Source organism: Hydra vulgaris, chromosome 04 (assembly GCF_038396675.1).
Source record: "Hydra vulgaris chromosome 04, alternate assembly HydraT2T_AEP".
In the NCBI taxonomy this organism is placed as follows: Eukaryota; Metazoa; Cnidaria; class Hydrozoa; order Anthoathecata; family Hydridae; genus Hydra; species Hydra vulgaris.
Window position 1 is genome coordinate 16,650,001 of NC_088923.1, and position 26,576 is coordinate 16,676,576.

Here is a 26,576-nt window from a genome sequence, read left to right on the forward strand (position 1 = left end):
TATATATATATATATATATATATATATATATATATATATATTTATATATATATATATCAGAATCACCAACTTCATTTCTATGTTTTATGGTAACCACAAAGTGGTTACCATAAAACATAGAAATGAAGGTGGTGATGTTTTGTCGACTTTAAACACTTTTAGGTTGGCAGTTAGGTTGGCATTGCCGAATGCCAACCCTAATTCTGAGGGTTGATATATATATATACATACATATATATTCTTTTTACTTATCAATTTGTTAAGTGATAAAATTCAATGTTTACCTAAAATAAATTATTGTAAATAAAACAAGAATATTGCAACATAAGACTCACAGGAACATTACTGGATGATTTCACATTATTAACTTTTTCAATTCGCTTTGCTTCTTTTCTTTCAGCCTGAGTTACTGGAGATGAATCAAGAAACTTTAGATTAGGAAGAAATTGTAACACGCAATATCTAGACAAATAAATGAAGCTGCCTAAATTGAAAATCAGATAAATGAATGAAATAAAAATTAAATAAACAACAAATTGTTATGAAATATTTTAAGTTGGATATTTCAACTATATTGAAATATACAACTTTAAATATGCTATCAGTAACAAGAATTAGAATGATTTCATGGTCAAATACAGAAACACTGAGAAACACTGTTCTCAGACCATCAGGAAAAATCTTGCGTCACTCAAATAACTTATGTTTATAACATTATTTTCTAACTTTATATTTATAACATTATTTTCCCAGTTGCCCTGCGGGCAACTGGGAAAAAACCGGAGGGTACACCACTGTTTATATAAATGTATATATATATATATATGTATATATATATATGTGTGTGTGTGTGTGTGTGTGTGTGTGTGTGTGTGTGTGTGTGTGTGTGTGTGTGTGTGTGTGTGTGTGTCTATATATATTTTATACATATATATATATACGGGGCACAACAAATTGACGAACATGCGAATGCCTGCTAAAAAAAGGCAAAAAAACAAATAACATGTTTCTTTACTTTTCCTCGTAAAAATTTTTCAAAACAAACGCATTACTTCAGCAATTTTTTTTCCAAATAATTAAGCAATTGATCGTTTTTTTATTTATCATAAAAAGCATAATAGCAATAAAAAACAATTAATTACAAAAATTGTTTTTTTTTGCTATTATTAAAAATTAAATGTATTTTTTCAAGACTTTAAAAGAAACCACACTAATACTACTTTCTTTAATGGAAAGAAAGTAATTATGTTCGAGCATGGTTTTTGCATGCTTTGACAAAAGCATTCAAAATTTTACTTAAAATGACTGCATTTGCAATTACTTTGAACAAAACCATGCTTAAATTTTTGCTTTCTTCAATAGCGTACTTTCTTTTTAAATTTTCTTACTTTCCTTAAAATAACATTTGTTTGCATATTAAAAACACTTAAGTACTTTTAAAAGTTTTAAAAGTTTTTTTTAAGTTTTGCTAAAAAATACATAATCTAATAGAACATATAAAATTATTATGTTTATTATAGTTTTAATCTTTTATTGTCCGTTTAGCAACACCAATAATATGATATGTTTATTAACTTATAATTAAATACTTAATATATTATCATTTTTAAAGTTTTTAAAAAATCTCAAAACAACTAAGCATCTTTTCGATTTTAAAGAAAGATGGTACAGTGGAGCCTAGCATTAAATGCAGAGAAGAAGAAGAGAGAGAGAAACTAAGCATGCAAAAAAAAATATGCAATGACTTGGATTGTGCTATGGCTTTGGGAAAATGGGATATATGGCCAAAAGATATTGAATTTATGTTTTGGAACACCATAAATGGATTGTCGCCAAGCAATAAGAAACACAGGCAACAACTAAGCTGGATTAATAATGACAAATCAAATGAGTGCTTCTCTTGTTGGGTTTGCCAAAAGTATCTAAATATTAGCAATGCAACCAATTCAGTAACAATGGGATGTAAATATTGGAAAAGAACATACCTACTACACCACAACTCACCACTGACAGCTGATACTGATGGTATATTAAATGCAATAAAATTTGTTTTAAAAAGTTTAACAACAGACAAAATGAATCAAGATTTACATTTAAGCAACATCTACGCAAAAACTATAAATGTTAACTTTAATGGTACATCTGTAATGTCTGGCAATAAAGCTGGTGTTCAAACTAAAATGCAAAATAAAAACCCGAGTATAGTATATACCCATTGTGTGGCGCATAGATTAGAACTTTCTGTGTTAGACTCAATAATGTTTTATATTTATAAGAAGTTTGATGACAACATCAATAGTTTGTTTCGTTTTTACTATTATTCATCGCAGCGAAGAAAGGAACGGAAAGAAAAAGCTTTTTTAGATGAAGAGTTTAAACAGCTTAGGAGATTGAAAAATATTTGTTGGTTAGCTAACCAGAAAAGGGTGTTAAATTGCTTGAAACTGACTATAAAGTTATCATTTATGATTGAGAAAGCAAGGCAAATGAGAAAGACAAAACTGCACAGAAAGCTAAAGGATTTTTGTGTTTCATGAAAGACCCACAATTTTTTATTTATTTACATTTTATTCAAGATATTGTTAAATCACTAACAACATTGTCATTGGAGTTTCAAAAAGAAAAAATTTTAATTTGTGAGATTTTGTATTAAGTTGATGCAAAAATTGCTGTACTAGACGCGTTATCAGTTAATCCAGGCTATTAGAATATCAGATGTTATTAGACTAATATTACAGACAATAATTTAGAAGTAAAAGAAGATAATTAAGATAGAATTGTTTGACAACAACCAAATGATTATTTTGATTATTATAATAAAAAATATTTTAATAAAATTATTGACTGAGCAAAAGAATATATAGACAAACAATCCCGCCGCAATTTCAATCAAGAGCCATTAAAATCTTTAACCACAATCTTCGATTGTCGAAACTGGTCAAAATCCTATACAGGTTCACTAGAGACAAAAAAAATAGGAATTTAATGAAACAAAAAGTGTTTGCAACTTTTATGAGCATAATAATATGATAAGCAGAGAAATTTCTAACTTATGTGTAATGCAGTGACCTTTATTCAGGGAGAAAGTTTCTAAACTAAGGACAAATTCACTGTTGAGCATTTATAGGGTTATCTTGCTGGAAAATGAACCTGAATTGGCAAGTATAAATGTTTTATTAGAAATTATGCTAACTTTCAGCGCTTTAATGGCAAGTTGTGAACGCAGTTTTTCTTGTACAAACTTACAAAAAAATGTTTTGCAAACTTCATTAAATGACAGCACCTTAGAAGATATTATACATTTAAAGCTTGATGACCAGTTAATTGAAGACTTTTGCCCCAAAAACATGTCAAAAATTGGATTGACGCAGCGGCTTGTATTAGACATTTGAAAGACCATAAATCAAAATGTTCTAGTAATTCTTAAAACCATTTATATAAATATAAAAATTAATATATAAATATTAATGAGAAGTTATTTTGGAATTTATATTTCTTTAGTTCCTTTTATTTAAATTTCTTTACATTTATATTATTTTATGAGTAAATAAATTTAATGAACTAAATTGAAAAAAAAGTTTTGTATATTTGGATAACAGTTTACAATCATTGCATATTAATAATCAATAATTTGCACACACTTTGCAAATGCGTGAAAAACTATTTTAAAAATATGACAATTAATTAAACTCAATAAGCATCTTTGATATATCCAATAACTTATTAACTAGAATAAAATTTATTTGAAAATAAAACTCCCTTATTTGACCTCTTAAATTAAACGTTAATATATATTTGAAGATACGAATGTCAATGCCCATTAAAAAAATAGTGATTTGTTGCGCCCAGATATATATATATATATATATATATATATATATATATATATATATATATATATATATATATATATGAATATATATATATATATATATATATATATATATATATATATATATATATATATATATATATATATATATTGTTGCGCCCTGATATATATACATGTATATATATAGTTCTATAGATTGTTACATTTGGGAAGTACGGAAGGAAAAAAATGATTCTTACGCCAACACATACGCCACTTTTAATTAAATTTGACTTTCGTCCAACATTTGCGTGTTGTCAGAAAGTTAAAACCATTAATTTAATTACAAATTAATCGTTTTTTAAAAAAACCACAAAAATGCAAATTTAATTAACCAGAATGTTTTTAAAAACATTCTGAATAAAATGTTTTTATTTTTATTTTTTTTAATAAAATGTTTTTATTATTTTTTTTTTTACTGTAAATTATGCGCAGAATGTTGCAACATCGACTATCTTATAGCCTGACTGGCAACAAAGTGTTACTATATATATACACATATATATATACATATATATATGTATATATATGCATATATATACATATATATATACATACATATATATATATATAAAAATTTGTATATATATGTATGTATATATACACATATATATATACATATATATATATATATATATATATATATATATATATATATATATATATATATATATATATATATATATATATATATATGTATATATGTATATATATATGCATATATATATGCATATATATATACATATATATACATATATATATGCATATATATACATATATATATATATATATATATATATATATATATATATATATATATATATATATATATATATATATATATATATATATATATATATATATATATATATATATATATATATATATGTAACTTATATATATATATAGCGGGTGACAAGTAAAAAACAAGACTGGATTTAAAGACACATATCTCTTTAAAGAAGTAAGATAAAACAAAAAGGAAAAATGTTCTAGAAAGTATTTTTATTCTAGTTTTTAAATATATTATCAGTTGTTCTCAATTAAACCATTTCTCCTGACTTTATCAACTAGGCCTGGTATAGACTAAGCTAGGCTTCGTATGAGCTCAATATCAATTTTATTAAGGCAATACTTGATTCTAGAACGTGCCAATTATTCTTGTAGACAAGGCCTTTCAAAATACTTCAAAAATTTTCGATAGGATGACATTCTGGCAAGTTTGCAGGGTTATCCGCTTTCTCAACATAATGCACGTCTTCCTTGTTTAGGTACATGATTACTGTTTTTCATAGCGAGATGATGCTAAATCTGGCCAGAATACATATGCACCATCTGAATGATACTTATTGATGAATGGAACAAGTCTCTTCTTAATACATTTGCTTAAATAGATTTTTTGATTTACAGCCAATCCACTTGGTACAAAATAAGGTTGAGAAATTCCATTTTCAGAAAAAGCAATCCATAGAAGTAATTTCTTTTGAAACTTTTTTGTTTGTTTGGTATTTAACTGTAGAGGGAGTAGATTTTACATCACTAGTATGAAATATATCATTTCCTGGAGTGATTTAACGTGAAATAAGACTTATCATCAGTAATTGGTTTACGATTTTTAAATTTCTGACACAATCCACTGCACTTAGTTCTAGCTGCTGCTTTTTGCGTTTTAGAATCGTCATTTTTTTTCTTGATTTAATTTTTGTTCTTTTTTTCAATGTTTTACTAATGTGTTGCTGAGTACAGTTGAACTTTTTAGCTGCCTGTCGTTGATAACTCCGTCTTTATGGTCAAACATGACTTTGAGCCTTTCAATGTTTGTCCTGGTCATTTTTTTAGCTTTTACTCCACTTCCTTGAACTCTTTGGTACCCAGATTCATTTTCAGCTTGTTTAATTATCTTGTAGATAGTACTTTTAGGTATATTCTCAATTTTAAAGTGGTCATAAGTGAACTTTTTACCAGCATTTTTGTAATTTCAATAGAATTCATACAAATGTTTTCTAATCTCTTCTTGTTTTGAATTTATTTTTTTATTCATTTTTCTATAAAAAATAAAAACACATAAAATTTTTAAAAACTAGAATAAAAATACCTTCTAAAACAGTTTTCCTATTTTTAAAATCTTATTCCTTTTAAACAGATATGTGTCTTTAAATCCAGTCTCGTTTTTTAGTTGTCACCCGTTATAACAACTTGTCTCTCCGCGCAGTGGCCTTGTTCATCAAGGTTCGTGTTTTGGAGTTGAGAGAGGGTTATAACCACAAGTAGCCTCCTCATTTGTAGTGGCCTTCTTGGCCTTGGGGAGGTGAATTATAAAAAAATATATTTATATATATATATATATATATATATATATATATATATATATATATATATAAATTTATTAGGCAAAATGGGACACCCTAATATATGGCAAGTGAGGATTCTTAACTGTAGTGAATGAACCAAGGAGAAAAATTCTACATAAAACATATATATATATATATATATATATATATATATATATATATATATATATATATATATATATATATATATATATATATATATATATATATATATATATATATATATATATATATATATATATTCAATGATAAAATATAATAATAACAATAATACAAAATACAATTTGTTAAATTTTAAATCAAAAAGCTGACAAATAAATGTAATAATGACCAAATTAAATGTTATTTAACCTGTATTTTAAATAATCTTTATCATCTTTGTCAGTGTAATTCAGTTGTGTAGGACATGCTTCATTTCCAAGCAATGAAAGATAAGATATTTTAGGAAAGCTTGTAGATATTTTCATTAAAATTCCTTTTAAATTTTTTATCTAAACAAAAGTAAAGAAAAAAAATTACAATAAGTATTATTATCACAATAAGTTACTAAATGTGTTACTAAATAAATTGCACAGAACAAAAGTTTGTGGATTTTGGTTATACATATTTTTTATTTCAGTTCACCTCTTTATGGTCATGAAGACCACTACAGTCGAGGAGGCTACTTTAGTTGTGGCCATGAAGACCACTACAGTCAAGGAGGCTACTTTAGTTGTGGTCATGAAGACCACTACAGTCGAGGAGGCTACTTTAGTTGTGGCCATGAAGACCACTACAGTCAAGGAGGCTACTTTAGATGTGGTCATGAAGACCACTACAGTCGAGGAGGCTACTTTAGTTGTGGTTACAAATAAAGTAGCCAGCAGCTTTTGACAAAAGAAAAAAAAAATACAACCATAAACATAACTAGATTAATTAAACATAGATAAAGAAGATTTAACTCTAGCTTTTTCATGTCAATAATTTTATCATATTGTTTATATATTATATATTTTTTATTTCTAATATAAAAATATAATAAAAACAAGAGTCAAGTCAATTTATTTTGAGGTTAAAAATCTTATTTTAAATTAAAATTAATAAATAAAAATGATATTTTTATGTCAATGGTTAAAGAATTTTATCGTACTTTTAAATATTCTGTTTCTAATATAGAAACTTGCTATAATAAAAGCAAAGTCTATTTATTTTGAAGTTTTAGTCAAAAATCTTATTTTAAACTAAAATTAATAAATAAAAATGACATCTTTGGGTAAAATTATTTATTACATTTTACCTAAAAATCTTTACTTTTGCATTTCTTTTGAATACTTTTAGCATATTTCTATACAAGAACACAGAATGTATTAAAATATTATTATTTCAAAATAAATCAGTAAAAAAAATTTTTAACCATTTTTTACATAAATACTTATAGGTATTATATATTAAAATCAAACTTGAAAATTCTAGAAAAAAACGGCAAAATAGTATCAAAACTGTCCAAGAACACTTTAGAACACAAAACACAACACAAAAACAAGTTCCAAGGCTGTCTAATTCTTGATGACAATACTTAGGACAAACTAGAATTTTGACTAATACCATTCTCTGCAAGGAGCGCCTAGAAAATCATTTTTTACCTTTTACTATCTCATACTGTTCCTGTAAAGTTTTGGCATGATATAGCCAAATTAAATTTAACATAATATCTAAGGATCGCAAGTTAAACGCAATACAAAAGTATTGTGTTTATTTAACAAGTTAAACAAAACACAAGGCAAAGTCAACGCAGAGTCCAAGAAGCTTAAAAGATGGAGAAAAATTTGTATAAATGTATGTATGAATCCTCATGGAAAGAGATTGAGTAATTTAAATGTAAAATTAAGCTGAACAAACATTTTGTAATTTGTAATGATTACCATCTCTCTATTCACAACTTATCATCTAATGATTACCATCCTCCTACCTTCCTCATACCATCTAATAATTAGCATCCTCCTACCCTCATCCTATCATCCAATGATTACCATACGCCTACCCTCATCCTACCAATCTCCTACCCTTAGTAGTTTATAGTTGTTGTATAATACAATCAATTAATTCATGACTGCTAATTAGATTTAGTTGGCGCCTTAATCTGTTTCACTTATCTTCTATAACATCAAAAGCATCTCTTAACTTAACATTCAATAAAAAGGAAATTCCATGAAGAAAAAAACTCAATCATAATAGAATTATAATAAAAAATAAACTATTATGAGAAAATATCTTGCTAACAAGATTTATATAAACCAATATTTTTAAATATACATTTAGCTATTCTGGAAGTCATTGCATCTGTGCAAATATACTTAAGTTTCATCTGCCCAGATATATATATATATATATATATATATATATATATATATATATATATATATATATATATATATATATATATATATATATATATATAAATATATATATATATATATATATATATATATATATATATATATATATATATATATATATATTGCTGTTGTTGTGTGATTTAGTATTAAAAATACTAAACTCTTGATCAATGTAGAGTGCTCAGTATTTAAGAAATATATATTTTTTCAAAAACAGAACATTTTATACTTAAATTTAGAAAAAACAACTTTTAACGGAACTTAAAGTTTCATGCCTATCGGCAATCATCAGCCATAAAGTACAAAATCAAAAATATAAAAAACCAATATAAAAAATTCTAAATATTATTTTATAAAGGAGACAATCAGCTAAACAAAAGAGGCAAATTAGTTTCTAAATATAGACACAAAAATAAATTTCTCCTTTCATAATTTGATAGCGGAGATTAGTTTTCCATTACGTATTCTTGCTATAACGCCAGAACTCATTCTACCATAGATTATAATTTTTAAACGATTATTTATATTTTTGATTTTGTACTTCATGGCTGATGATTGCCGATAGACATGAAACTTTAAGTTCCATTAAAAGTCATTTTTTCTAAATTTAAGTGTGTGTGTATATATATATATATATATATATATATATATATATATATATATATATATATATATATATATATATATATATATATATATATATAAAAGACCAGTTTAAAAAAATATATTTTAATAATTAAGTGGCTAAATGTTCAAATGTTGTTAATTGATGAAAAAAAGTAAATTATTAAAGTTTCAAAGCATTATTCCAATATTTAGTAACAGCTCGATTAAGTTCACTTTTCAATGGGGTCCTAAAATTAAAAAAAAAAAGTTCCTTAAAAGTAGTTCAACCTGGTACTCAAAAGAAACAAAATAATATATAAATTTCAAAAGTAATAATTGTTTTATAAAAAATAAATTAAAAAATTTTTATTTTTATTAAAAACTTGTAAAAGTGTACTTTTTTTATTTCTAGTTAAAAAACCATAGTTTTTATGCAATTAAATCTAAAATAATAATTGTAGTATGAAATTATCTTTTTTTTTTTAAATTTTTATATAATTTCGCTACTTTTAAGACCCAACATGACATACTTTTGAAAAAACTTCTTTTTTCAAAATAATAGGGGCATGTTAAAAAGTAAAGTTAATTGAGCTGACCCTAAAACACATTTAATTTTGCAATTTTGAACTAATTTTCCTGACCAAAAACCACATCAAATCAAAGGGTAGCCCAAATAAAGTTCAAAAATTATTTTTTTTATATACAATTTTGAAATGGTCTAATATATATATATATATATATATATATATATATTTTTTTTTTTTTTTTTATTTTTTTTTTTTTTTCTTTTAAACATCTTCGCTTCCAACAAGGCTGCAAGCAGCCACTAATTAAAGTTGGAAGTTACTGTAAGAGAAAAGATGAAGATTGTAGAGCAAGATAACGATTGACGGACGATTTAAAAGATTGCAAATTATATGAATCAGGAAAGCAAGATGAAGGAAGCGAATTCCAAAGAGCTGATGTTCGAGGAAAAAAACTAGACGAATAAGCGTTTTTGGAGCACTTAGGAACAGTCACAGAAAAAGGATGACACTTAATTGAATGACGAGTAACACGAGAATGAATTTTAGTAGATGGCACAAGAGACGTTAGCTCTTTCGAGCAGTGCCCATTATAGTATTTGTAGAAAAGAGAAAGAGAAGCAACATTACGACGATGTGATAATGGTTGAAGGTTGGCTGCAAGAGCAGGTCCAACTATGTTTACAATGCGTTTTTGCACCTTGTCTAAAACAGAAAGGGCATCATTAGAAGATCCGCCCCAGATATGGCAACAGTATTCCATACAAGGCCGGATTTGAGATTTATAGAGGTAGAGAATAGAATCCAGAGTAAGAAAGTGGCGAGCTCAATAAAGAGATGCAACCTTAGCAGATGCTAATTTTGCAACCGATTTGATATATGGTTTCCAAGAAAGATTGGAAGTAAGAGTTAATCCTAGAAGATGAAGAGTAGGTGACTCATCGAGTACATCACCGTTCATAAATATAGGAAGATCTAAATTATTGCGATAACGATTGGCTGAAAAAAATTGAGTTTTATCTGAATTAAAGTATATATATATGTGAATTAAAGTATATATATATCTGAATTAAAGTATATATATATGTGAAAGATTATACTGATATATGTAAGATATATTTTACGCAACTTTTATATTTATATTCCAATAATTTGGTAAAAAGATTTCAATGTGAAAACTTCAGACAATTCTAAAATATAGAAATATATATCCTATTAGGATTTTGCACCTAAAATATTATGTTCATTTTTGACACCTATTAAATTGATGCAAATAATTTGAAAAAAGTTTTTGTGAATTATTTATTTTTTCCTAATTCCTATATAATCTTTAGAACATTTTAATTAGGCTAACCAATAAATTATGCTCAAAAAGCTAAAATATCATGACAAATGACCTAAAAGTTTTAAGCATTATTTTCAAAATATTTCTATAAATAAAAAAAAAAAACGATTTCAAAAACTTAAAAAACAATTTTATTACAATAAACTTTTTTTTGTTGATGTAAAAGAAACACATTGAAACAAATTGAAAGCTTTGCATTGATGTAAAAACAAAAAAAAGTTTTAATTTTTGTAACAAGATTGTCATGTTTGGAAATTACGATTACTTAATATGAGGATTTTACAGTCAACAAGAAAAAATTTAAATAACATTTCAATATTTTATCATTTTAGATTAGAAATTTTTTTTAATAGTATTAACCTCCACCTTTCAGTTTTTAGCACTAAAATTTGTAATTTTCGAAAAATATGTACTTTACACATAGTTGAAAAACCTTTTATATTACTTTAATGATTATGAAAACATTCTAAATTGACTTCTTCATCCTAAATAATTCCAGTAACAATATTTAAGTAAGATTATTATCCCTCATATCTTGTCACCTAATAAAATAACTAGGGTCAACTAATAAGCTAACTAGGGTCTTAATGCTGGCTCTAAATATAAGAAAATATAAGAAATATTTTATAATTTGATATTTAATGAGATTTAAAAAATTTATAATTCTAAAGTTAAAGAAAAGTGTAAAAAGAATTAGACCTTATTTTTGTTAACTGTAAAAGTTTCCAATTGTTCAAGTTGAGGTAGTTCCAAATCATCCGTAAGTTCATTGTTATCTAATATCAATTCTTTTAACTCAGTAAAACCAACCAAGCCTTTCAAACTTCTATTTACAAAATAAAGTTATTGTATAAAATAAACAACATTAAAATTTTGTTGTTGTTAATTAAACTCTATTTAGATCACCACAAGCAGGTTAAAAACAAGAAAAAAATAAAATAAAGAACCATTTTTTGCTAATGATATTTTAAATTAAATAAATATTTGATATTTTAAATTGAAGTTTGCAGATTGACTGTAATATTATTTTTTACGAGATGGTAATTAAAGACTGTCTGAAATGTTAATGACCCATTTTTGAAATAGTTTAAGAACCACAATTTTTTTTTTTAATTTTAATTCTGATTAATCCCAACAAGGCTGCAAGCAACCACTATTAAGTTGGGAGTTACTAGAAAAAAAGAACAGAGTTATAGAGCAAGGAAATAGTTGACAGAAGACTTAAAAAGTTGAAGCTTGAAGTTGAGTCAGGAAAACATGAAGATGAAAGAGAGTTCCAAAGGATTGAGGTGCGGGGAAAAAAACTAAACGAATAAAAGTTTTTAGAGCTTGCAGGGACAGATACAGTAAAAGAATGAGACCTCGCTGAATGACAAATCAAGCAAGAATGAGTTTTAGTTGATGGAACTAGAGATGATCACTCTTTTGAGCAGCGATCATGATAGTATTTGTAGAAAAGTGAAAGATATGAAACTCTACAATAATGGGAAAGAGCCTCAAGCATTTTTTTATGACGCGTTTTTAGACTTTGTCTAGAAGAGAAAGTGCATCATTAGAAAAACCAGTCCAAATATGACAACAGTATTCCATACAGGGACGATTAAGGGATTTGTAGAGGTAGAGAATGGAATCAGGAGAGAAAAAATGGCAAGCACAATAAAGAGAAGCAACCTTAGCAGATGCTAATTTAGCAATTGATTGTATGTATAGTTTCCATGAAAGGTCAGTAGTAAACAATAATCCAAGAAGACGTAAAAAAGAGGACTTCGTGAAAGGGTTGCCATTTATCAATACAGGAATGTGGACAGTATTGCGATAGTTGTTTGTAGTAAATAACTGAGATTTGGTGGAGTTAAAATTTACAAGCCACTGTGAGCCCCAATCTGTTACAGAAGTGAGATCAAATTCAAGATCGGCTGCCTATTCTAAGTGATCAAAAAGACTTTTATTCAAGACAGGAGTATAAAGTTGAGGCATTAGCAAATAGAGCCATTTTATATGTAAGGTTGTTTTAAGATTATTAATGTAGGTGAGAAACAAAAGAGGACTATGGATAGAACCTTGAGGTACCCCATAAGTTACTGGAAATAAAGAATGTTGTGTTGGAATTCAAGAACAACTTATAATAAAGCGGTGAAAAAGAAACAATTTGATAATCTCAAAAACTTTCCCAGATACACCATATGAAAGAAGCTTATGAAGAAGACCAGCACGCCAAACATTGTCGAATGCCTAAGATATGTCAAGAGCAATAGGCCTAGCCTCTCCACCTCCATCTAATGCACAATAAAATCTTTCAATCACAGTAGTTAGCAAGTCAGCCATAGAGCAAGAGAATCAAAAACCGTATTGATTGTCAGACAGTAAGTTATTTGACTCAAGACTTAATCTACTTTGATCATTTTTATATTGTTTTAAACCAAATTCTTCTATTTTTAAAATAATTTAAAGTTTTAAAAAAAGATTAAGTTTAAATTTCAAATTAAATTACAAGTTTAAAGGTCAACTGTCAGTCATATTATGAAAATGTGGGGAAAGGTTGCAATTTGGCAAAAAAACTTTTGATTTGTCAAGCCTGGTGTTATTTTAAAAATCATTTTTCATGAACGGAAACATAAACAACAAAGTTTACCTAAAAGGATGTTTACAAAAAGCAACTTATTGATATGATCTAAAAGCATTAGAATTTGCCTGTATTTGAGCCTGATTTTTCATCTTGCCATTACTCAAGAAGCATAATCAATGGTATCAACAAAATGGTGTCAATTTTATCCCCCCCCCCCCCCCCCTTCAAAAAATAAATAAATAAATAAAAAAGAATCCTTCAAATAACTTTGACCAATTGACAAATTTTGAAAATTAAATTTTGATATGAAATGTGAGCTGCGTGAGAAGGGAAAAATATATAGCGAAAATCAATCGAATCTGGAAAATACGTAAAATGTAAATAATGTAAAATTTACTTTAAAACGTTCATGCTAAATGGTCGCTCTAAATTGAGAAAATATTGTGATCAGCTTGAAAATGATGAAGAAAATATTGTGACCAGCTTGAAGAAGTTTTCTATAAGCATTAGGGTATTTAGAGGTAAATTTGCTTTAAACAAAAAAAAATTATCAAAATAGATTAAGTGATTCTTGAAATATTTCAAAAATCCCATGGGTCAGTATCATTTCCGGACAGTTTTTTTAATTTATTAGCTGTATAACTATAGTTTATTAACTGTATACAGTTTATTAGTTATGGTTAGCGTATTGTATAGTTATCATAAACATTGATAGCATGTTCATTATCATTAATTAATATTTAACTTTATACAGGATATTATAATAATATAATAATACTTTAACTGTTATATAATATACAAAGTTAATTATAAATTATATAAATTACAGTCTATGTAAAAAAAATTATTTGTAATAATCAATATATTATATATAATGGTAATAATAAGAAAAATTTTTAATGAAAAAATAAAAAATCTGTAAAATACTGCAATTTGCAATATATATTTATTTATTCATACTGAATTTTGTTATAACTCAAATCCATTCTTGTGATGTTATTTCCATACTTTGTCAATAACCAAGGTGGAACACACTTTACATTTTGACCAGAAAAAGATAGCTAAATTTCAAAAAAACATGTAAAACAAACTTAAATAATAAAACAGTTAGTACAGTGTATAAGCCAACACAAGGTTACAGTGAATAAGCCAACACAGTACTAAAGTGTATGAACCAACACAGCATTTGTGGTTAGCTATAAATTTTTAATTTTTTTTAAATTTGCATGAAATGCAAAATAATAAAAACAAAAGCATTTAAAAAAATTATAAATCTAATAAAAACATAAAAAAATTAAAAATTTTGATCAAAGACAACAGCCATAGAAAGTGTCAAAAAAAGGAAGAAAATGCCTACCATAACCTGCTCATTTCCTTTATTCTCTCTCTCTTTCTCTTTCTCTTTCTCTCTCTCTCCCTCTCTCTCTATATATACATACATACATACATACATACATACATACATACATACATACATACATACATACATACATACATACATACATACATACATACATACATACATACATACATACATACATACATACATACATACATACATACATATATACATACATACATATATATATATATATATATATATATATATATATATATATATATATATATATATATATATATATATATATATATATATATATATATATATATATATATATATATTTATTTATTTATAATTTATTTTACTGTACATTAGTGTGTTTCATATTTTATCAATTTTTGAAATTGAACCCCCAAATCGATTTATAAATTGACCATTTATATAAAAATAAGTTTGAGCAAGAAAAAAACAAACATAGGGTCCCTGCCAGTTTGATTTTGGGCCAAAAATGTTGGGTGTTTTAAACGCCAGGCGTTTAGAGATATTTAAAGATATTGCCATGACATTAGTATCAAAAAATATTTCATCAAGAGAATACATGTATGTACAGATTTAATTGTATGTTCAGGCAGAAATGTCGCTGATTTTTCATTGTTTCATTCAACTATTTGGCAAGCTCAAAAAAAATCTATTCGGGAAAATGCTGAACAATATAAGAAAAATGTTTAAATTGCTACCAGTAAAGCTACTTTTCCCATAATAGCACATTTTGATGGGAAAATTATCGAAGATATCACCGAATGGTAAAAAATCAAAAAGAGATTGACTTTCAGTCTCGCTAAATATTGATGGTAAAATGAAGCTACCTCGCATTCCAGTTATTGATTGTGGTACTGGACAAGCTCAATATGATGCTTTAGTTAAAATACTGGATGAATATGGAATATGTGATGACATGAAAGGTATATGTTTTGATACAACTTCTACATATACAGGACTTTCTGATACAAATGTTGGGTTTAGTCATAAAATAAAATTCAATTGTACTAGAGCTGGCTTGCAGGAGGTATGTTTATGAATTACATCTAAAACACTTCTATGAAAAACAGTTCAGTGGAAAAACTAAATCTCCAGAAAACTTAATGCTCAAACAGTTTCAATAAAACTGGAATGACATTAAAAGTTGCATTGACTCTTTAAAGTTTGTAAAATATGGTACCCAATCTATTGCTAACACTTTCTTAGAAATCCATAGACTCAACGCTGTAAAGTATTGGGAGATGGCTCTAAAGGAAAACATTTTCCCCAGAGGAGATTACAAAGAGCTATTGAAACTGACTCTTGTGTACTTATGCCCTGAAAGAGTTTTTCAAATTCAAGCTCCAGGGTGCATGTCGCATGCACGTTTTATGTCCAAAGTATTTATTATTTATTATATCCAGATTAAAAACTTCTTTACCTAACGCTGCCTTACCAAAATATAAAAACCTATTGACAAAATATAGAGAAAATGTCAAACAATATGTTCAGAATTCCGAAATAATTTTAAATGGAATTGATGCCACAATGGTTTCAATTGAATCACATTTATGGTACGTTAATGAAACCTTGGTTCCACTTGCTTTTTTAGACCATGATATTTCTGTTGCAGAGAGAGATGTTGCAAAAATATTCTTCTCAAAATCAGCTTCTGACTTTTTTCGAAATTCTGAGAAATTAAATTTGTTAAAAGCTCTTAACTTTAAGCTAGAAAAACCACTAAGTATTTCATAGTTAGTGGGAGAAAACTCTTAGTTTATATTTAGTTTGTTAAATCTCACTAAACTGAATGATAAACTTTGGTTAAACAGCCCGGCACCACTATAAGAGTATGTTGACTAGTTTAACAATTTTTCCCAATTTGTCTCTAACCTTGCAGTGGTTAACGGCGTTTCTGAAAGATCTATTAAAGTTGTCAGACTTTGTAAACAATATTTACAACAAAGACGATTGCCAGGAGTTACTACTCGCTATTCATCAAAGGAGAAAAACCTTCACGAGGCAAAAACTAAGGAAGCTTTGCAATCAGCATATGAATCAATTGCAAAATAAATAATATAGATTTTAAATGATAACGTTTATTTAATGATGAAATATTGAATTGTAAATATATTTTTTTATTTAATAATACTTTTCATTCTAAACATTTCATTCCTTTTTTTTCTGCTTTTTTACAAAAACACTATGCAACAATACCACCAGAATCATTTAAATTTGAAGAGCTACCATATACTTACTAATCTTGAGGCAACAAAACTAAAAACAACAATACCACTTTTAACTATGTTGCAGTAAGTTCATTTTCATCTTAAAAACCATGTTGCAGTAAGTCTTTTTATCTTTAAAAGAACTAAAATAAATTATTATTATTATTATTATTATTATTATTATTATTATTATTATTATTATTATTATTATTATTATTATTATTATTATTATTATTATTATTATTAGGCTATTAAGGTTAGCATAAGGGTCAGGTTACCTCCAAGGATAAAAGAAAAATTTTTAAGAGCTATATAAACCTCATTTGAAAACAAACTAAAAACCTCAGGGTTTTTTTTCTGCATCTGAAAATAGTTTATTAGGAAATAAAAAACATTTTTAATACGCCACCGAGTTATAAAATAGGTTTTTGTAAGAAAAAATTTGGATTTTTCACCAATTTCAGAAGATTCTGTAGACTAATTTCTTAATTTTTTTAACATGCTCCTTTTATGTGATTAAAATTCAATCCAACATTTTATATGATAAATTTTAAGGTCCCCGCCAGGCATTTATAACACCCAACATTTTTGGCCCAAAATCGAACCGGCAGGACCCTAAAAATTATAATTTTTTTTTTTTTGCTTAAACTTATTTTATATAAATGGTCAATTTATATATTGACTTGCGAGTCCAATTAAAAAAATTGCTAAAATATAATAAACCCTAGTGTACATACATCGACTAACAAATAGGCAGAACAGGTGAGAAGTTACATTGACTGAGGGTTTGGTTAAGGGTTTGAGACTAAGACAGGCTAACTTTTTATAAAAATGGAAAAATTAAGAACATGCGAGGAGTGTTGCTATATGGACTGAAAAATAGGTAAAATATGCGAGAAGTGTTGCATTATTCATTTTAAATTTAAAGATATAACATAGTATATATTTTTTTAAACAAATTATGGTGTTATGTCAACTAAAATATCATTTAAGCAAAATGAACTTTTCAGCAGTTCATACTCTGATAACTCCTCCTTTTTCTCCAAAAACTGAAGCGCATCTGATGTAAACAAGTAGTTGAGCATTGTCAGTTAAATCAAAACTTTGATCATTAGCAATTGAAAAGATACTTTGAAGTCGCTAAGGCTACTATAATTTGTTTGGAGACATCACTAGCCATTTTCTCTACTCTTCTTGTCACTGTTCTGAGAAAAGGCAATGTTTTAGGTCAACATTATTTTATTGTCAATATTATAAGCAAAAATAGAGAGACAGTCTTTTATAATTTCACTATCAGAATAGTACTGTTTCTTTTTTGCAAGGAGAAGTTAAATTTGAAAAGAGGCGTCATTTGCATTTCATCACTTTTCCTAGTAAGTAATTTTTGTTGATTTGAGATTTGATTTTTCTGTTTTGAATAAAACTTCTCCTGTGCTTAGATTCGGCTGAGTATCTTATGTTGAACTTTGCATTCATTTTAGTGAAATTTCTGTGCATATTTTATTTTTTAACTGTGATTTTTAATTTTCTTTATCCCACTTCGTCACTCAAAAAATCATTTTTTAGGGGTACTTTTCAAAACGAGACAATGCAATTTTGCTAAATAGAGGGGGAAAAATCTCATGGTTTACATTAGAAGACATTGAGTAGAGACCACTCCTAATTGAAATTTTTGAGATGTTCCACATCTATTATGCCCTACTTTTCCCCAATCTACCCTAAGTAATTAACTTATTTAGTATAAGAGAAATTCTTAAGGATTGTAATTCTTAAGGATTGTGATTATATGACATCATATCAATCATTTAATGTTTCAAATTGTATCATAACTTTAATTTAATTATTTGTGAAGTATCGCTTCCGTAATTTAATTATCTATTATTTATTTAATTAACTTTACTTTAACTAAATCTTGGGTGGTATTAAATTCTTGCCTTGTATAGTATTTTGTTCATTATACCACCTATAACCTTATTAAATAAATATAATTAACTAAGCCTCTAAAACGCAATCTTTCTTGTATTTTGTTAAAGATAAATTCAAAATGTCACATTTTCATTTTTTTTTTTTTTAATTGTGACTAATAGGGTGTTTCATATTTTATCAATTTTTGAAATTAAACGAATCAATTTATAAATTGACCATTTATATGAAAATAAGTTTGAGCAAAAATAAGATACACCTCCGAGTTATAAAATAAGCGGTGGCGTATTTTATAACTCGGAGGCGTATCTTAATTTTTTCAACATGCTTCTTTTATGTAATTAATATTCAATCCAACATATATTATTTAAAAGAATAAAAAATTTTATAGGATAAATTTATAGGAAAAAAAACGCCAGGCATTTAAAACACCCAATATTTTTGCCCAAAATCGAACTGACAGGGACCCTAAAAATTATATATATATATTTTTTTTGCTCAAACTTATTTTCATATAAATGGTCAATTAATAAACCGATTTGCAAGTTTAATTTCAAAAATGATAAAATATGAAACACCCTACTATCCAACCATTCGATACCAAACAATTTTTATTATTATCAACATCCTGTAGTATCGAACTTATAATAATGGTGTCAACATTAGTTTATAAACGATACCACACGATACAAGACCATCCTTCTCAGTTTTAACTTACACGATACCGACTATCTAGTGTTTAATAAATACACAAATCAGAAAATTTACAATTCAGTAAAACGAGCTTATTGTTGAATACTTGATTAAAAGTAGTGAGATCATAAAAGTAGTAAGATCCAAATAATGATGAGTTAAATTTGTGACAATTGTCCTATGACTATAGTTTGAGTTCTGGTTTTAAAATTGACAAATCTTGGTCAGATAATCAATTTCCGTAGAATGGATGAAAAACTCATGATAAGGTAAAATAGTTACTTGTAGAAAAATCCAACTTGTATTTTTTATTTTTATTTACATTCTCTTAGTATGCTTTTCAAACGTGTTGGTTTTAAAACATATTTACATTTACCAAAAGTGTTCAACTTGTTTTCAATAAAAATTCTCAAAAATAAAATAAAATTTACCACTGTATTAATGTAAATACAGTGTGCACTATTGCTTCTCTGGCTGTGTACCAATGCTCCTCATGTAAAGGAGCATTGGTATAAAAAACTTTGTTTAGAAAATTTGGAATTATTGTACATAACCATTCATATTTCTAACATTAATTATGTTAAAATGTTGCTAAACATAAATTATGTTCTAAACATTCTAAACATAAATTATGTTAAAATGTTGCTAAACATAAATTACGTTCTAAACATAAATTATGTTTAAATATTGCTAATACAATTAAAAAATAGTAAAAAATATTTGTTTTTGATTTCTAAATTTTAATTTTTTTTAATTTCTTGTTGATGAAAGAGAGACTTGTTGATGTGTAAAAAAATGATAGAGTTAACTTCATTGTTGTGTTTTTTAGGAACTTTCAGATTTTTCTAAAGTTAAGGAGGCTATAATTTTTATCTAACATGATACAAGTTAATAAAAATAACGATTTCTCTAATAAGATACAATTTAAGAAGAACTACTATTTTAGTGGTTTTTATTAGACTTCTTAGAGAAAAAAGACACTTATTGAAAATTAGTGAAAAATTTTAAGGTTTTAAAGTTATCTTTTTTTACAATTCATAGATTTAGAGAGGTCATTGTGTTGTGTTTATAAGGTTATAATTGCGAAACTGTTGCACTTAGATGTCTGAAATTTCAAATTCAACCTACCTACATAACAAAAATAATAATATGTGAAAATAAGGAAAACCAGAGAACTAATTGAAATATAATGAACTGATCCATATCTATCAAACATTTCTTTAAGCATTGAAATACTTTTGATGCAACCAAAAGTAATTTTAGGTATTTTAAACTGTTTTAGATTTTAAAATATTTGGAGGATGATTGGTGTACAATAGTTTCATTAAATTTGTTTTGAAATTAACTCTGTTTAAAATAATGAACTAAGACCTTTTTTTTGACAATTAGTCATAGCTGTCAATGAAACTTCAAAAGTATTCAACTTGCCATTCAAAAGAAATCCATACTTTTTCTGAAATGTTTAAGAACCTAGAAGAATAAACCTATTCTTTAATTAGCTAATAGTCATGCAATCACTAGCTGTAGCATGACTGAAAAATTTAGCATAAAAAACAAGTAAAAAAAGTAAAAACAGTTACATGCTCTCGATTCCAGTGTGGTTCTTGAATCTTGTCTAGAAAAACATGTGTGCAGATGTGTTGTTTTGTATGTGTGTAGTGTGTAGTTTCTTTATAAACTGGAATATCTTTGAACATGTTTTTTTAGAAAGTTACTTATTGTAGCAACTCTGCCTAATATTCCAGAAGAAATTCCAACCCTATCTTTTATTCCAGAAGAAACTGCCTTATCTTTTATGCCAATAGAAATAGAAACTTTATCTTTTATTTCAGAAAAAATAGCAACTCTATCTTTTATTCCAGGAGAATGCCACCAACATTTTTCTTTTACTAAACCTTAAAAAGTTTTTTTTGTTTCTTTCTTAAACAAATGTATCAAAACGATTCAAAAATTAATTACAAAACAACTTTATTTTATTAGGCATTTATTTTTAAGGCCATTCGCTCAGAGAATTTAGAGGTAAAATCAGTTTTACTATATTATGTGTTATTGCCAGTGATACTGTATAATACAACATGCTACCATAAGTAAAAAACAAGTTTACTTGTAGCAATTATACTTGATATTCATCTATGATTGCATATTTTAATCCATTTTAGTGTATGTTCTATTTAGTGTTAGCTTTGAAATTTTTTTTTTTTTTTTATGGTAAAAAAAAAAATTGACTTTATGTTCAAAATAATTATATGATAGCTTATGTTCAAAGAACTAGTTCCTTAGTATCCCTTTAACTTATTTATCATTTTATGCATAATTTACATTTTAAATTTTTTTATACATATTTTATTGTAACTATAATTAAATAATAACTAAAATACTCAAATTATGCTAACTATATTAAGTTATACAATTTAATGCATAAAAATGCATAATAAATTATACAAACTATATTAAGTTATGCAACTTAATGCAACTTAATGCATAATAATATTTTTTAAAGTTTATTTATTTTACATAATTGCTAATGCTTAAAATAAAGTTGTTTTTTTAAATCTTAATAAGCCATAATAACTTAATCATAATCACATTAAAGGTAACAACAAGTAACTTAATTATAGCATTAATTACATATAGGTTGTTTATTTATAACATAATTAAACAATCTATTTATTTATTTAATTTAAATAAATAAGCAAATAACTAAAAATAAAAATAAAAACCTAAAAGTAACTTGCCAAGTTTTAGACTTTTAAAAAACTTATTAAATTGTATTAACACATTTCTAAAATGTGTCTTGTGCCAACTGGGTGATTTTTTTCTGTTTTTTTTTAATCCTGGATCTGTTCCCTTCTGTATCACCCCATTAAATACTACAGTACTCCAATATAAGCTAAAAATACTTTAAATTTATGACCAAAAATACTATATCAATATCCATGCACTAAAGCCATATCAAGGTGTAACTTAATTCTTGGAATAGGTCAAAAAAACGTTTTTAAATCTTAGATCATACATATTGAACAATTTTTATAAACATACAAAGATCTTTAAAAAAGTTGAAAAAAATAAAAGTTTAATTTGTAATTTTATAATTTGAGTGATCTGTATTCACAAATGTTTCTAGGTAAGTTTTGTTTTTTAATTAAAACTTTGATAATTTTAAGTAATTTTGACAATTTTCATTAACTTGATAAAGGTTATTATAAACATTGAAACTTGTTTGTTTTATTTTCCACTAATGTTTAATATAAAACAAAATATTTAATATAAAACAAAATAAAAATACTTAATATAAAACAAAACAATAGTTTTGATCATTTTGTTTTAATATTGATTCCCTATTTTTTTGGCCTAGAGGGGCTGTACACCTATTTGCACTTATCAAGTTACACCTGCTGTAAATCATACACATACACTTCCATCAGCTAAAACATGAATTGAGTTGCTTGAGTTGTTATCATGCTGATTGACAGCTGAAGCCATATAGAGTTTATCTAGAAAAAAAAAAAAAAAAAAAAAAAATTAATTACAAATAATTATTTATATTTAAATAAAAACAAAAGGTAACGTCACTTTTGAATGCCTTCTCAAAAGTTTGCATTAAAAGAGCTTCTTTTTGGTTTTGTAAGTATAAAAAATATGGCGTCCGGAACTGTGGTTTTAAGGACTGACCATCATCTAAATTCAAAGCTCTGTTTTTAGGTTTGCATTTGTTATATTGATTTTCAATTGACTCTCTAACTTTTTTTTTTCAAATTTTTCTAGCCTTTTTACCTGCTCTCATTTTATATTGCATGGAAATTTGTTTTCATAATGCCCAATAATTTTATTCATAATGCCCAATAATTTTATTCATAATGCCCAATAATTTTATTTTTGTTTTGCCAATGTTTCGTGGCATTCTATTAGGTATACACCAGGATAGCTATTTGATTGTAGTCTTGTTTACTTGATTGGCAAAGATTTAAGATTTGCGCTACATTTAAAAGCTGTTTTGTAACCTGCTTTCCTAAAGATTTTTATAATATTTGGATCCACGTTAGTGATATAGTTGACATGATTGCTTCATTGTTAGATGAGACAATTTCATTATTTGACAATTTCATTATTTTTTTATTAATTTTTCTTTTTTGTGCATGCTCCTAGCAAATTAAGAAATCAATTTTTTTATTTACAACTTTTTCACAGCAAATAGGTAAGCTTCTATGGATATCTCAGAGCAAGTAGATAAGTTTCTATGGATAAATCCATTAAAAATGTCTTCTTAGATAATGATTTAAGTTGTGCTTGATCTGAATATTTGCTTTTTTTTATGTTCTTTTTTATCTTTTGTTTTCATCTTCAAATTTTTGTATTTAATGGCCATTTTCAAAAAATTTTAAACAGCCAATATTATATAGACTGTTTAATATTTGTTAAAAATGGATGGCATTATCTTTATTGGTAAATCATGTGTGGCTCTCATCTACATACTAATTCTACGTACTAATTGCTTTAATTCTAGCGGTGGATTGGAATAAAACTTTATTCCAATCCACTGCTAAAATTAATGTTATTAAAGTAAAAAATGTCAAGTGATTCATTTTCGAAAAATTGTTGGAAACCTTCTGCAAGTATTACCATCAGTGAAAGTCCTATAGAGCCTGAAACCACAAGCTTGTGAATTTCTTTGTTGCATAAAAAAATAACATTTAGATAAACATTTAAATAATAGTGATTATCTAAATGTTATTTTTAGTTCTATTAATGATTTTAGATGCTTAGTTTTGTCAGTTTATTTAAATTTAGAACAATCTTTAACATATCAAAAAGAACTTTAATGGCCTTTCCCAAAGGGATTGAATGGTATAGATTGACAATGTCGTAAGGCACTTGTATTTATTTGTTTGATACATTCTATAGTTTAGCGTTTTAACAAAAAATGATGTGTTCTTCAACTTTGTTATATTTCTATTTAAAATTGATTGAAATATATTTACTAAATATTGTGATACTCCATAACTTAGGTCACTATGGAATAGACTTTCGCATTTCTTTTTGGTAAATTGTCTTTTTTTATTCAGTTTGATTGAACAAGTTCTAATTTTACTAGCAGATTTAATTGTTGGGTTCTCTTTAATGTTTTTAATATTTTTGTTTTGCAAATTTCATGACAAATTTTATCTATGGCTTTGTTGTGTTCTATTCTATTAAAGCCTGCTCCTTTATCAAAGAGCATGAATTATTGTTTTTGTCCTCTTTTATTTGTTTAAATGCTTGTAATTGATCAAAATTTAAATTGCTATTTTTTTACAATTTAAACATTTTAAGTTGTCTTAACATATTTTGAGATAATGATTCAAATATCTTAGAAGGCATACTTAAGGGATTTATCCAAAAAGCCATAGAGGCTTACCTATTTGCTTGGAAAAATTTATATACAAAAATATTTTTCTAAAAAAATTTCCTAAATAGATGTATTTGCTGAGAGCAGATAGGAAAAAAAAAAAAAAACCTTGTAAAAATTGATACAAAAACACAACACTCAAATAATGAAACAGTCTCATCTAACAATGAAGCAACCATGCCAACTATATTACTAATGTGGATCTAAATATTATCACCAAAATTTCTAAAAATCTTTAAAAAAGCAGGTTACAAAACAATTTTTAAATCTAGTACAAATCTTAAATCTTTGCTGACTTCATGCAACAAAACAAAACTGCTATTTAATAGCAAACCTGGTGTGAACCTAATAAAATGGGAGTGTAAACAAAAATACATTGGCAAAACAAAAATAGCAAATAGAATGCAACAACACCAAAAATATACAATAGAGGAAAAATAAGGCAAATCTGAAAATAGGCATCATAAAAATAAATGTACATGCAAGAGAAAATGGGAGCAGGTAAAAACGTGGAAAACCTAAAAGGAGTCAATTGAAATTCAATACAACAATTGCAGACCTAAAAACAGAGGTATGAATTTACACGATGGTCAGTACATAAAAATGCAATTCTGGGTGCTATTTTTTTTTATACTTATGTGACCGAAAAGAAACCTTTTTAAGGAAACCTAAAAGAAGCCCTTATCGTTTGTTTGTAATTAAATATAACTAATTCTTTGTAATTAAAGCTAAAGATGCTAGCCGCAAAAATCTAGCGAAAATTTCTTTAAAATAATAAAAAACTAAAGAAAGAACTCATATTTATTGATGTTCTTATATTGAATTAATCCAATTCTTGTACAAGATCTTGTCATTTTGAATATATACATATACATATATATATATATATATATATATATATATATATATATATATATATATATATATATATATATATATATATATATATATATATATATATATATATATATATAAATAAATACATACAACCCGTAGATGTTGTCCGAAAGTTTTTTCCATATTTTGTTGACAAAAAGTAAAAATTAATATGCAAGACCGGAATTATTATTTTTTATTAATTGATAGACTGCCTGCCCCAACCAAACCCTCAGTTGATGTAGCAACACTCCCTTGCGGGTCAGGCTAAAAGATAGTAGATGTAGCAGCACTCCCTTGCGGGACAGGCTATTTGTCAGTCGATGTAGTAGCACTCCCTTGCGAGTCAGGCTATTTGTCAGTCGATGTAGCAGCACTCCCTTGCGAGTCAGGCTATAAGATAGTCAATGTAGCAACACTCCGCGCATGATTTACAGTAAAAAAAAATAAAAATAAAAACATTTTATTAAAA

The 26,576-nt window shown here is 26.3% G+C and overlaps 1 protein-coding gene across 4 annotated transcripts in view; it reads right to left on the bottom strand.

Annotated features, from left to right (window-relative positions):
- The window catches only part of LOC100203976 (leucine-rich melanocyte differentiation-associated protein), a 51,993-nt gene that overhangs the window by 11,192 nt on the left and 14,225 nt on the right, over positions 1 to 26,576 (bottom strand). For all 4 annotated transcript variants that reach the window (XM_065795603.1, XM_065795604.1, XM_065795602.1 and 1 more), the window contains 5 exons: positions 23,257 to 23,336; positions 14,599 to 14,699; positions 11,772 to 11,898; positions 6,574 to 6,713; positions 336 to 462 (listed from right to left, as the gene is read on the bottom strand). In XM_065795603.1, the coding sequence (XP_065651675.1) occupies positions 336 to 462; positions 6,574 to 6,713; positions 11,772 to 11,898; positions 14,599 to 14,699; positions 23,257 to 23,336 (575 nt within the window). The remainder of the gene's footprint in view (positions 1 to 335; positions 463 to 6,573; positions 6,714 to 11,771; positions 11,899 to 14,598; positions 14,700 to 23,256; positions 23,337 to 26,576) is intronic.